At 28.5% G+C, this 14,457-nt stretch overlaps 2 protein-coding genes across 2 annotated transcripts; both read right to left on the bottom strand.

Annotated features, from left to right (window-relative positions):
- Window positions 1–3,413: 3,413 nt before the first annotated feature.
- On the bottom strand, window positions 3,414–3,848 carry OCT59_020288 (uncharacterized protein; the record flags this gene model as incomplete). Its single annotated transcript, XM_025310019.2, has 1 exon — window positions 3,414–3,848. The coding sequence occupies one exon, from the start codon at window positions 3,846–3,848 to the stop codon at window positions 3,414–3,416; it is 435 nt and encodes a 144-aa protein (XP_025187060.2).
- Window positions 3,849–7,358: 3,510 nt separating this feature from the next.
- Window positions 7,359–8,129, bottom strand: OCT59_020287 (uncharacterized protein; the record flags this gene model as incomplete). The annotated part of the gene is made up of 7 exons (XM_066149091.1): window positions 7,359–7,377; window positions 7,470–7,509; window positions 7,646–7,652; window positions 7,746–7,786; window positions 7,872–7,904; window positions 8,004–8,064; window positions 8,127–8,129. The coding sequence occupies 7 exons, from the start codon at window positions 8,127–8,129 to the stop codon at window positions 7,359–7,361; spliced, it is 204 nt and encodes a 67-aa protein (XP_065990038.1).
- Window positions 8,130–14,457: the final 6,328 nt, after the last annotated feature.

The raw sequence follows: 14,457 nt of genomic DNA, 5'->3' as shown, positions 1-14,457 counted from the left end.
AATACTAGTATCTTCACTTAAATATAAAAGTAATCAATTTCTAATATTATAAATACTTAATTATGACAACATTAAATGTAATTACAGCACATAAATAAATAATAGAACGAACATCATTTCCCTTTGCTACATGCCTACATCATATTAAGCTAAAAATTTCATTTTTCAAACAGGATTACTACAGATTAGTTATGAAGAACAAGAGAACGGTAATTTACGATGTTACGTAAAGCGAAAGTACTTTAGGGATTTTGACATCTAACATTCTTCGCATTGCGACCAAAAAAATTCCAAATATTATTGAAAATTCAACGAATTATATAAGTCAATTGTTGAATTAGATAGACATCCGTCTGGTGATTTTGACCTTAACTAAAAAATAATTCAAAATATATACATAACATTATTCACAGCAGCATTCACCTTAATCCTTATTGGTTGGTACACACTGAACTTTTAATATTGAATTATCTACTAATAAAATTTATATAATTAAAAATGTAATACTAGTTGCCATATAGTAAATTGTATAATTTAATAAAAAAAATCTTAAATAACCTCTTTCTATCATTATAATCTATATTATGCAATATAAACTCTCATTTCACATCCGCTAAAATTTAGAAAAGATATCTTGTTATTGCTTTTTTCTCTGACAAAGTATTATTCATTAATGTTAGTAATAATCATGATTTAAATTTTTTTTTTTCTTCATAAATATTTCACAGAATAAAGAATGTCCATTATCTAAAGGCACATTTCTGTTCAAAATAATTCAGGAAATTTGATTATCAAAATAAAAAAAAATTATCTTTAGTGGCATGAAATAGGATGAATTAATCATATCCTTTAAATTACTATGAAGATAAAGATTTAAATTACAAAATCATCCCTATAAAAAATAAATGTCCGGAAAATGTCTACGAAAATGTCTGGAAATTGTCCAGAATAAATCTGGCATGTCCAGAAATTGTCCGGAAAATGTCTATTCTTTGCTACAAATTTGATACCTAAAATTTTGACATATCCGGACTTTGTCCAAAATATATCCAGAATTTGTCCAGTATAAAATTTTGGACAAATTCCGGACAGATAAACCTGGACAAATTCTGGACATATTAAAAATTCAGATAATTTGAACTGGACAAATTCCGGACATGAAAAAATTCTGGACAAATTCTGGACGCTACTTCCAAAAAAGGATAAATTAATTTTGTAAAAAAATGCAAAAAGCACAAGACTGACATTCATAACCTTCTTTGTCATACTAATTAAATTTGCTGAGCAGGCAAAAATACTATATATCTATGATAAAAAACTTTAGGTTAAAAGCAATTATAATGATGGTCACCTGTTGATCATCTTTTGTGCCAAATTTTATGAAAAAATATTTCAGGTCAATTTCCGAACAAATTCTGGACAAAATGAGTGTCCGGAAATGAGTGTGTTTTCGGAACAATTTCCGGACATGGTACCTGGCATTTTCTGGACATTTTCTGGACAATTATTTAGACAAATTTTCCAGACAAATTCTGGACAATTTCCAGACACTTATTTTTTATAGGGCATAGGTTAAACGTAAAGTGAGAGAAGAAATTCATGATATATTCGTATATTAAGTTATTTCAATTTTCTTTGTTTTAACCGATTATGATTTGTTTTTCCTTTCAATTATAAACAGAACCAATATTCTTTTGGACCATTACTCTATTATTAAACTCTGTATCATACATTTCAAACATTCTTTAAATGAGTTGATTTTTTCTTTATTTCTTTCTTTCTAGCTTCACGTACTTTTTTGTAGATTTAGAATGATAACGACCACAAAATTTTGGACAAAAAACAAAATAATTAGCTTGTATTTCTACTCTCTAGTTTCTGCCTGAGCCTCGCATTCTCGTTTTTAAGCTCGGCAATTTTTTCTCTTGCAGAGTAACGCGACTCCTCCATACTTCTTCAAGCTTGGCTTTCTCGACCTCAAGCTCAGTGTTGCGCTGTCTAAATACCTCAAGCTCGGCAACCTTGGCCTCAAGTTCAGTGTTGTGCTGTCTCAAAACCTCAAGCTCGGATGGGTTGCTGCTCCACTATCACAAACAGACATGGTTGATGGTGTTACATACGCGGCAAGAAATATTAAATGCTGCTTCTAGAAGAGCGGCAAATGAAAATAAGTATTTTAGTGTAAACCGTGGGTATGGAACGAGTCTTACCAAACGATTCTGTTCTAGCTTTATTTTGGGATCGACTTTGATGAACTTTGTGATTGTCCGTTCACAAATACTTATAAAATTCAGGAATAAAATTTCTGCCGACACATAAAAAAAGGAACAGTGATAATACCAATGTCCATATCTCCATATCTCAATTATTAAAAGCAACTTAATCGAATTTGAACTAGTACCTTTTTTACTAGAACTTTAACAAAAGTATACTTAATTTTGTAATGAAGAAAAGAAACACGTTACAGTCCGCCCTAAAAATTTTTCAAAAAGGTGTGACCAGGTGCAGATCACTATTCACAGGAATAAAAGAAATCAAAATCAAAATCAATTACTGGGATTATAAAACTGTTACGTAAAAGAAAATACTGTATGTTGAAAAGTTATATCAATTTACTTTGGAGTCTTAGTATATGGCTTTGTAAAAAAACATATCATTTATTTAAAAATTGAAATACTAACTAATTTTATAAATTTAATAAATATATGACAAATACCGTGACATGCTGCACCTGATTTGGCTGTTGGGGTCATGTGGCAATGTGGCATGTGCACATTTCGGTGGGCTAATCCAATTCCGGTTAATGAGATTTTGATTCCACTTTTTAAAATTTTTTTTCTAATATTTAATATTTTAATTTTCCTTTTTCAATTTTTTTTTTCGTACTGATTTTTTTTGTTTTTGTTCAATCAGAAATTTTTTCTCAAAATTGAGAAAAAGCGTTTTTTCATTCTATCACCATTTAGGTTTGGTTCGGTGATAGGCTACAGGTAAAAGTACCTTTTGTTTCGTTTCTTTATTTTTTTTTTATTAATTTTTTTCACTAATAATTTTTTTCGTTCCTTCGTCTCTTAGGTTCGGATCAGGGTCGGGTGATCAGATTGATGCTGCAGGGTCTGGTCTGAAATCTTTGCCAGGTTACGCCGAATATATAGCTCTAGAGTAAGGAGTGATGTTTAGCGTCATTTAGCGTCACATGATCACGTGCAAGCCCGATTTTCCTTTATTGCCTTGCTGTGGCTGCATTTTTTTGGCGAGAGAAGGAAGAGAGTTCTGATACTGAGAACTCAAAGAGTCTAACTGCCGATGAGCTTTCAAACAGACTCCTGATATTACATTTACCATATATTTTTGATGTCAATACTATTTTTATATGAACCGGTTAAATCAGGTGATGATTTCCTTAATATGCATCAACTTAATACATATGATTGACTTGAACTTCCATTATAATCAATTACAGGGGTCATAAATAATTTTCCATTTGGTGGTGTACCATTTATTTTAGGAGTATCCCATGATAAATTGTTTAATGTGCAAACTAGAGACATTGTATTATTTTCTAAATTCATACCACCATATAAAAATAATGTGTTATTATCTGCTCCACCTTTAATAGCTGCAGCAGATTTATGTGATGGAACAATATCATTTTTTGACAAATTTGACAAATCATGCCATTTTAATTGTTTAGTATCAAAAGGAATAGAAATATCAAGAAATAAAAATGGGTAATTTGGTGTTTTTCCATCAGGAGTGGCTCCACCTATAATATATAATCCATCCTTAATTAATGTAGCGGTATAGTCATATCTTAAATCTGGTTTAATAGTTGGTATTTGCCCCATAAAAAAAAGATGAATTATATTTTCACACGAAAATTTTTAAAATTTTCACATAATTCTCACAATTATGTTCGAAAGTAAAAATTAATCTCATAATTATGGTTGAATCATTTTAAGATTGCATTGTGACAATGATTAACTGTTCAATCTTCATTTCAATATAATATATTTTTCTCAAGAATATAGGGCATGATTATATTATATATATTTAAAATGGCACTATTCAAAATCGGTTTAATTTAGCAACTGCCAAATTCTTGTAAGATGATCCACTTAATATTTTAAATATTCGTCTTTGGGTGAATTCTCTATAGTTTCGTTAATTGATAACTCATAATAAAGACTACAGATGTTTGAGAAGTCCTTTCCTATGATTACCTGACTATGTAATTACACTTGCCGAAAATGAACAGTGATTATTATACAATACCCTTTAGGTACTCTTTAAGAAATGCAATTCTTTTCCTGTTCAAGAAACATTACCGTACTAAATATTTCCTCTATAACAAATAGGATATCCAGAACTGACACTTATTTACTTTTTCGTAACAAGACAAATTCTTTTTAGGAGACATTTTTCAGTTGTAACACTTCGTAAATTGTTCATCGGTGAAACTTACCCATGTGGGTTTAACCAAATTTTTTTGAGATTTACTTATTCTTATTTTAGGCGAAACATACAGTATCAGAATTAGTAACCAAACAAATAACATTATACACAGTGAAATTCGATAAACCGGATCTTCAATAAACCGGATTTGGCCCTAAACCGGACTTTTTTGCTGGAACCAAATCACGTATATTAAAATAGTTTCGATAGGACCCCGAACAATATATATATAGATCAGATAAAAAATTCAAAATTTACTAAGGTCAATAAGCAAATATTTTTCATGTCTGCTAAGCAAACTTTTATCTAACCCATAAATTTTTTACACTGCTAAGCAATTTATTTTATGACATATATATATTTATATATAATTTTTTTTATAAAATATGTATATAAAAAAAACTAAAAAAACAAAAATTTTTGAAATAATGTATGGATAAAGCTATTATTATTTTTTTGTAATATTACAACTTATAAATGTTTCTTATTAATATTTCGTATATCTGTTCTGTGACTTTAGAGCGTAATTTAAGCACTTTAGTCAAAGGAAACATCCAAAATCTTCTTAAGTAAAGTTGTTCAGCAGGTTCGAATCTACATACACATAAATTTTTATCATGATTGAATAGATATTTATGGATTTATTCATGTTTTTTGTAACGCCACCAATACGCGGAATTTTTATTTTTAAAATTTACTGTAAAATTTGTCAAAAAAAAATATTTTTAAAAAATTTTCTAAGTAAAAATGAAATAACTTTTATTGATTATTACAAAAATTATAGTATAAAATTATAAAAAAACAGAAAAATCCCTTCCCACCCACCCGTTGCTCTTATTTTCAATATATATTTTTTTACTGTTACACGGACGCGTATATGATTTATAATTTTAATGTTACACGGACGCGTATTTGTTTTATCAAAAACACGTTACACGATCACGTCTAAAAATGATTCCTGTATTACGTATACAATTAACTTATTCTTTGTATTAAAAATAGTAAATTTTTTTTACACAAACATGTTTATAACTTTGTTTACATATTTTATTAAATTTTTTTAATGTGAAAAATGTAAATATATATTATATTATATATATACACACGTCAAATGACCAAAAATAGGCAAAAAAATGGCGCAAATCGCATAAACTATTCGCAAATTTGTATAAACTATTTACAAATAGTATAGGTTAATTCGTAAATAGCCAAAAACAGCCAAGAATAGCCAAGAATAGCCAAGAATAGCCACTGCTTTTCGCGCCATTTTTTTGCCGATTTTTAGCATTTCGACCTGTGATATACACAGGTCGAACAGATGTCATTGTCGCAAAATTTGCCTGGAATTTTTCTGGCAAATTGAGAATTATCCCGGTAAATTGGGGTAAATTGTGTTACAATTTTGGGATAATGGAGGACTTACAATTTGGCAAATTTTGTCAAAATGGCGGAATTCCTACAGAATTCCTAATTCAAATGTTGAGAAATTTTTCAGTAAATTATCATTAAATTGTGGGAAATTTTAGGCAAATCTTTAGTAATGATATGCAAATGAAGTGCAAATTGTGGTGAATTTAGTTAAATTTTTAGTAATTTTATGCAAACGTAATGTAAATTGTGGTGAATTTTAGGCAAATTTTTAGTAATTTTATGCAAATGTAATGCAAATTGTGGTGAATTTAGTTAAATTTTTAGTAATGATATGTAAACGAAGTGCAAATTGTGGTGAATTTAGTTAAATTTTTAGTAATGTTATGTAAACGTAATGCAAATTGTGGTGAATTTAGTCAAATTTTTAGTAATGTTATATAAACGTAATGCAAATTGTGGTGAATTTAGTCAAATTTTTAGTAATTTTATGTAAACGTAATGCAAATTGTGGTAAATTGTAGTGTATTTTTAGTAATGTTATATAAATTGTTGAAAATTTAGGTGAATTTTTCAGCAATGTTGTGCAAACGTAATACAAATTGTGGAAAATTGTGGTGAATTTTGCATTTTTCCGGTAAATGTTGGCTAAACTTTTGATAATTTAGTGAAATTTAGGATAATTTTGGACAATTGAGTGAAAATGTTTTACTGATTTTGGACAATTGAGTGTAAACAGTATAAACACAACATTTTTGGAGACAATTTAGTGAAATTTTGCAATAATTTCGGACAATTGAGTGAAATTTAGTAATAATTTTAAACAATTTAGTGTAAACGTTATAACAATTTAAAACATTGATTTAATAATTTTACATAATTTATTACAATATTATTTATTAACAAATGCACAATTATTATTTAATGATGAGAATCTATATTAATCTATATTCATCAGATATCCAATGATCCATGGATGGGTAATCCGCACCTCTAATTCATTCATGTATCTAATGTCCGATGCCAACGTAGAAGCTGGTGAAAATCTACAAGAAGGAAGAAAAGAAACGTCAGTTAACATTTCTTAAAAAAAATAATAATTAATTAAGTTTCGCAACACAATGTTGCGAAACTTACCAGTTCGTTTTGATTTCCATTATCCAAACGTCTGGAACCTACAAAAAGTAAAAAAGAAATGCTAGGTAATGTTTCTTTTAAAAAAAAAAGAATAAAAATTAAGTTTCGCAACACAATGTTGCAAAACTTACCGGTTCGTTTCGATTTCCATTATCCAAATGTCTGGAACCTACAAAAAGTAAAAAAGAAACGTTAGTTAACGTTTCTTTTAATAAAAAAAAACAAAAATTAAGTTTCGCAATGTAACATTGCAAAACTTACCAGTCGTTTCATTTATTCCAACGTCCAGAATCTACAAAAAGTAAAAAAGAAACGTTAATATAAACGTTTCTTTTAATAAAAAAAAACAAAAATTAAGTTTCGCAATGTAACATTGCGAAACTTACCAGTCGTTTCCATCATCCTGATGTCCGGAACCTACAAAAAGTAAAAGAAAGAAACGTTAGTTAACGTTTCTTAAAAAAAATATATAAAAATAAAGTTTTGCAACACAATGTTGCGAAACTCACTGGTTCGTTTCGAACTCCATCATCCAAACGTCCGGTGTTCCTACAAAAAGAAAAAGGAAACTTAGAAATGTTTCCTTACAAAAAAAATTTAAAAAATATTTTTTTTAAAAAAGTTTCGAAGCGAAAAATGCTTCGAAACTTACCCTTTCGGTTCCTTACTTCCCGAAGTCAAATACCGAAAACCTACACAAAAGAAAATAAAGGATCGTTAAAAACGTTCCTTATAAAAGTAAAAAAAAAATTTAAAGTTTCGAAGCGAAACGCTTCAAAACTTACCATCATTTCATTTCCTCGTTTCAGTAAAAGCATCAAAAATCCTACAAAAAAGAAGAAAGGAAACGTTAGAAACGTTTCCTAAAATAAATTAAAAAAAAAATCAATAAGTTTCGCTTCGAAACTTACCAATTCCACTTCCAAAATCGAATACCGAAAGACCTATACAAAAAAAAAATAGGAAACGTTAGAAACGTTTCCTTACAAAAAAGAATTAAAAAAAAGATTTTTTAAAAAGTTTCGTAACAAAATGAAACTTACCCAACGTTCTGAACACTCCGATCCTACAAAAAGGATAAAGGAAACGTTTTCTAAACGTTTCCTAATAAAAAATTAAAAAAAAAATTGAGTTTTGAAGTGAAAGTGTTTCACTTCGAAACTTACCATATCGAAGCAAATGCTTCGAAACTTCATGGTTTACCAAACTTGAAGACAAACCATACTCCTTTTCGAAGGTTTTCCTTCACCTCACCTACTAAACATAAGAATTCCACGCATCGACCCAAGAATGAATAGACCATATCTTGGGACCCTTCTCAACAATGCGAATTTTACGGCAAAACTCATTTTCTGAAATCGAATACGTTAAATATCTACAAAAAAACAAGTATAGGAGTCAGTTCCTAAAAGATATTAAAAACACAATTTTTAAAAAGTTTCGAAGCGTTTCGCTTCGAAACTTACCATTATTTTTCTGAAAGACGATTCCGGGAAGGGGAAAGGGAAGGGGAAGAGAAGAACGAAAGAGAAAGGGGGAAAACGAAATGGGAAGGAAGAGCGAAGGAGAAAAGGGAGGGGAACGAAATGGGAAGGGAGAATGAAAGAGAAAAGGGGGAAACCGAAATGGGAAGGAAAGAACGAAAGAGAAAAAGGGAAGGGAACGAAATGGGAATGGGAAAGGGCGAAAGAAATTGAAAGATCGTGAGAAAAAATTAAGCTTTTACTAAAAAAAGCTTATTTTTTTTCGCTATACCGCAGCAGGCGCAGCTTCAGCTGCGCCTGCTGCGGTAATTATTAGTAATATCACGTGATACACGTGATATATATTTTTATATAAATAGGGGAATTTTCCCCGAAAAATTTTTTTTTTTATTATTATAATTCTTTTGATAGATGTATATATATACTTATATATATACATATATATATATCTATCTAATAACTTTACGAAAAGCCCCTCCTCTGTAAACAGGTAGAGGCCATAAAGTACCTATAGGGGGAGAGCCATTGCTGCTCCCTCCGCCTGTTTATAGTGACAAAAAGAGGGAGTCTTCAGTAGTAAGGTTGCGTATAAATTAAACAACACATCGTATTGATACATTGTTAATATTAACAATGTGAATTTAATGTTAAATAATACGTTAGAATATAAATATTATAAATTTAATAATGTCCATAATTTTACAAATAAATAAAAATTATCCTAACAATTTTAATGTAATTAAGTGTAATGCTACATTATCCTGTGTAATTGTAGTATTTTTTTTGTGTTTTTTAGTGCAATTCCGCGTTTTTTAGTGCAATTCTGCATTTTTAGTGCAATTCTGCATTTTTTAGTGCAATTCTGCATTTTTTAGTGCAATTCCGCATTTTCTAGCATAATGTTACATAACACGAAATTTTCTAAAAAATATGATAATTGTGGTACTTTTTAGTGTAATGCTACATTGTCTAGTGTAATTGTGGTATTTTTTAGTGCAATGCCGCATAATTTAGTATAGTGCTACATTTTTTAGTGTAATTTAATGTAATGTGGAATTTTCCAAAAAATGTGATAATTGTGATGCTTTTTAGTGTAATTTGGTGAAATGCTACATTTTCCAGTATAATGCCATATTATTGAGCATTTTCAAAAAAAAATGTAACATTTTAACATTCTGACGAAAGTGAAACATTTGACCAAAAAAACATAAAATTTGCTAAAAATATGCAACATTTGACAAAAAATATAGAATTTTCATAAAAAAATGCACCATTTGCTAGGAAATCAGAATATTTGACAAAATTTGATTTTAATTGACAATGTTATAACAATTTTATGAAATGTTGTTACAATGATATCACATTGGAGATAAAATGTGGCATTTTCATAAAAATGCACCATTTGCAAGAAAATTGAAACATTTGACAAAAAAAAAGCAAAATTTGATTTTAATGACAATGTTATAACAATGTTACAAAATGTTACAAAATGTTACATTTGAGATATAATGTAGCATTTTCCCAAATTTTCATAAAATTTGCTAAATCGAACAATGTTGTAATAATGCTATTCCAAAAAATTGCTCAGCGTAATGCAGCATTTTCCACAATTTCCCACCATTTTCCAGAAAAATGTGAAATTTGCATTTTTTGAATTTTGGACAATGGTGCCCCTTCGACCTGTGATATTAAAAAAAATCTATCCTGCTACGTAAATATATATTTGACTATTTAAAAATTATGTTATCAAATAAGCAATAATAAATCTCAGTTATCTCACATAGGAAAAATTTTTATATGTTGGTTAAGCAAACTCAAAACCTACCTTTATATATATTGTTTGGAGTCCTGTTTCGATATACTGGAGTTTACTAGTAAAAGCTCAATATTCAATATAACAGATCAATTTTCTAACCAGCTATATGATAGTAAAAATGATTCGATAAACCGGATCACGTAATAATTAACCAATAAAATTTAAGTAACATAATGCGGTAAATCTTAATTTTGGCCAGAATTATAAAAATCTTAATTCTGGCCAGAGTTATATATTACTTATATATTCAATTAAAAATATTTTATATTCATTTTCAATTTAAAACTAAGATGAAAAATTAAAATATAGTGTATCTTAATTTTATTAGCATGAATTCTCTAAAAAAAATTCAGTATAATAGATTTCCAATATATCAAAATTTTTTCGCTATACCAGATATCCCGATAAACCAGATATTTTTAGTGGAACTGATAGATCCGGTTTATCGAATTTCACTGTGTAAATTGGTACGATACAGTATACATATATATCAATAGAAAACGCAATATACTAATACACTAGCAACTCGACCGCATTAATCATTACACTCTATTTATCAGTAACGGTAATGGAAATGGCAACAATAATATCCCGTGATGGAATGGAAACAATAACAGCAGTACACTTGTACTGTATAATATTTATTTATAATATGTATGGCGTCACTGTTAAATCACCTTAATCAAAACAATATATTTGCCGGTAAAACAATATTCAAAATGCACGCTTGTTAAAAGTCACATGAGTAGTCTATGAACTCGGTTCACATCAAGGATCAGCCTTAATCATAACTATGATTTTTCTTCGTTTATATCACTGTTTAATGGCTGATTAATTATTCAATAAAAATATTAACAATCAAACTTAATTGTACTTTTTATGTGAAACGAATCTGACACATTATGTTATTAATACCGATTGTAACCACACCTTAATTCTCCCATGTTAATTGTCATTTTTCAATTACAAGATCACAAATGGTTTGATTAATTCCCATATTAATATGTGTGTTTTCTGTGATTGATTAATTTAGTATCTAAAAGTATTTTTTACGAATTCTTTATAACCATTAAAAGACTTGCCATAAAAATTTGTTTGTGTTTAGAGGATGAACATTTCAAAAGATTTTTCTACTAGTTCCCTGATCCTTGATGATTAAGAACGGAATCCATCTCTTCCACATTTAACACCTATCCCTGAACGTAGAATCCTTCTATAACTGGAGAGACGCCATTAAGTTTCTCCCTGTTCAGAATGTTACATGAATATCTGGTTGGATGTATTTCTTTAATTCCTCATGTCTTGCGGATAAAACTTGTAATAGCAACATGTTTCAAGGAAATTTTATTCAAGACACGATATCCAGTTGTATCTGTAGTATAATCATTTCAAATGAAAATTACCCTCCACCCACATCTTCCTCTATTTTCATCAGTACACTCCTTTTTGACAACTGATTCACAAATGCTTTCACTTTCAATGATTGACTCAATATTTTTAAGTTTTCATCATCTGACGGATTCCACATCTTAATTTGTTTCACAACAGTAATCGCATGAAAAACATTTTGATGACTTCTTTATAAGAAAGAAACAGACAACACGAATTATACTTAGAGAATATAGTAAGTATTCAAAGATTTTTTCTTAAAAATGTATAAATATCGAATTTATTGCAAAATTTTGAAATAAATTAGCCCTATAAAAAATAAATGTCCAGAAAATGTCTACGAAAATGTCCGGAAATTGTCCAGAATAAATCTGGCATATCCAGAAATTGTCCAGAAAATGTCTATTTTTTGCTACAAATTTGATACCTAAAATTTTGACATATCCGGACTTTGTCCAGAATATATCCAGAATTTGTCCAGTATAAAATTTTGGACAAATTCCGGACAGATAAACCTGGACAAATTCCGGACATAGTAAAAATTCAGATAATTTGAACTGGACAAATTCCGGACATGAAAAAATTCTGGACAAATTCTGGACGCTACTTCCAAAAAAGGATAAATTAATTTTGTAAAAAAATGCTAAAAGCACAAGACTGACATTCATAACCTTCTTTGTCATACTAATTAAATTTGCTGAGCAGGCAAAAATACTATATATCTATGATATAAAACTTTAGGTTAAAAGCAATTATAATGATGGCCACCTGTTGATCATCTTTTTGTGCCAAATTTTATGAAAAAATATTTCAGGTCAATTTCCGAACAAATTCTGGACAAAATGAGTGTCCGGAAACGAGTGTGTTTTTGGAACAATTTCCGGACATGGTACCTGGCATTTTCCGGACATTTTCCAGACAATTATTTAGACAAATTTTCCGGACAATTTCTGGATATTTTCAGGACACTTATTTTTTATAGGGATAGTACATGCGAAATAATGATCCTCTGAATACAAAAACAAAATACCAACCCGCATCTTATTATAATCATGCTATTCTATCCTACCTTTGATGTTAAGATATTAAGAAAAGTTTTGTTTCGAATTTTGTTTACATCTTATTTTTCATAAATCATCTTTGATCATGTGAAGGACCCTGTTATCACCAAAATCAAAAATATATATGTGCAAACGAGTTAATCGTCAGATTATCAGTTTACATTGATATTCTAGATAGAATAAAAATGATACTTACACGGACATGCAGTGACAAAAATAAATTTTGTCAAAATGGATATTAGTAAGTCACTTTCTGCACAGCTTCCACTAAACACGTAATCGGATAACGACCACAAAATTACTTATGCAATATTCATTTGAACATATTTGAATATTTGAATAGTATAATACTATATTGCAATAAATATATCATCAGATGTTTTTTTTAAAAAAAAAAAATAGTAACTCGCTTTATTATAATTATATGAGATCAAGGATCATAATTATTAATAATACAAAGGCACCTAGAGTATAGAAAGAAATTCTTTCTACCCCATATAACTAAGTAACCGTATCATAATCGTATCAAAAACTTACAAATTTTAAAACTAAAACTAAATTGTGTAAATCTAAAATTTTTGTTAACAATATATATCATCAGATGATAACTGACATGCGTAATAATATTATAAATATTATAGTATAATGGGTGATCGGCTGTAAATTTTGCCACTGACATGCCAAAATTTGAAAAATACATTTTAATATTACAATTATTTTTTAATAGTCTGGCGATATTATAAATAATAAATAATATATAGTTTATCTATTTATCTGATGCTATAAGGTCAAATCATTTCCAAGTATATAACACTTATTATGATACCTCTACTATCTGGAAATCTGTGTCATTGTATCTAATGACTGTCATGTAGCTATAAATGCTATAGTAAATATAGCAATATCTGTTATTCACCAATATTAATTTACTTTTTAATTTAATAATGTGACTATAAACTCATCGTCTCAGCCAATGACTTGAAATAATATATATACATTTTCGTTATATATATTGTCCGAATTTTGTACAACAAAAAAAAATAGTCATATCACATTAGAGATAATCTTTTTTTTCGTAGCACATTCCTTTCGCATAAATTTTTACTGATAAATTAATTTTTTTACTATTTTTTTTTGAAGTACCTATATTATCATAATCATATTACAGTACTAGTTTCAGATCAATTTATGAATCAATTGATGTGACAAATGTGACTCATCTTTATAAGTATCATAAAGAATTTTTCTAATCTACAATACAATAATACAATAACTAAATATTATGCTGATAGGCTGCATAATATTATGTGTTTACAAAGTACTTTATATATTAAAAGTCACTGATGAAGGTAATTTTAAATAAATTAGTTTTTATAAAATCAATAAACCTTCCTATAATTTCTGTTAAAATAGATATTATTCAAATAATATATTAATTACACTTCTGACCAATATGTAATATGTAGTTGTATAAGCAGTGCTACTTGTTTATAGGGGGTAAATAATATTGACTATATTATTAATCATTTGATTTTAATGAATTTTATATCATTATATTCATCTTAATTGGAGGAATCTAATGATAGTAAAATCACATTTCTAGCACTGATATTAGCCAAATTATTATAAGTTAAAAATTTGACTATATATATATACTGAATTAGATGAAAGATGTTTGTGATCATAGTTTACTTATAAGCAAGTTTTTTAACTTTGTGTAACAATAACAGTTTTTTATAATTAACCT

This window comes from Rhizophagus irregularis, chromosome 3, assembly GCF_026210795.1.
Source record: "Rhizophagus irregularis chromosome 3, complete sequence".
Classification (NCBI taxonomy): domain Eukaryota; kingdom Fungi; phylum Glomeromycota; class Glomeromycetes; order Glomerales; family Glomeraceae; genus Rhizophagus; species Rhizophagus irregularis.
The sequence above is the reverse complement of the archived record's forward strand: the minus strand, read 5'-3'. Positions and strand labels throughout refer to the sequence as shown.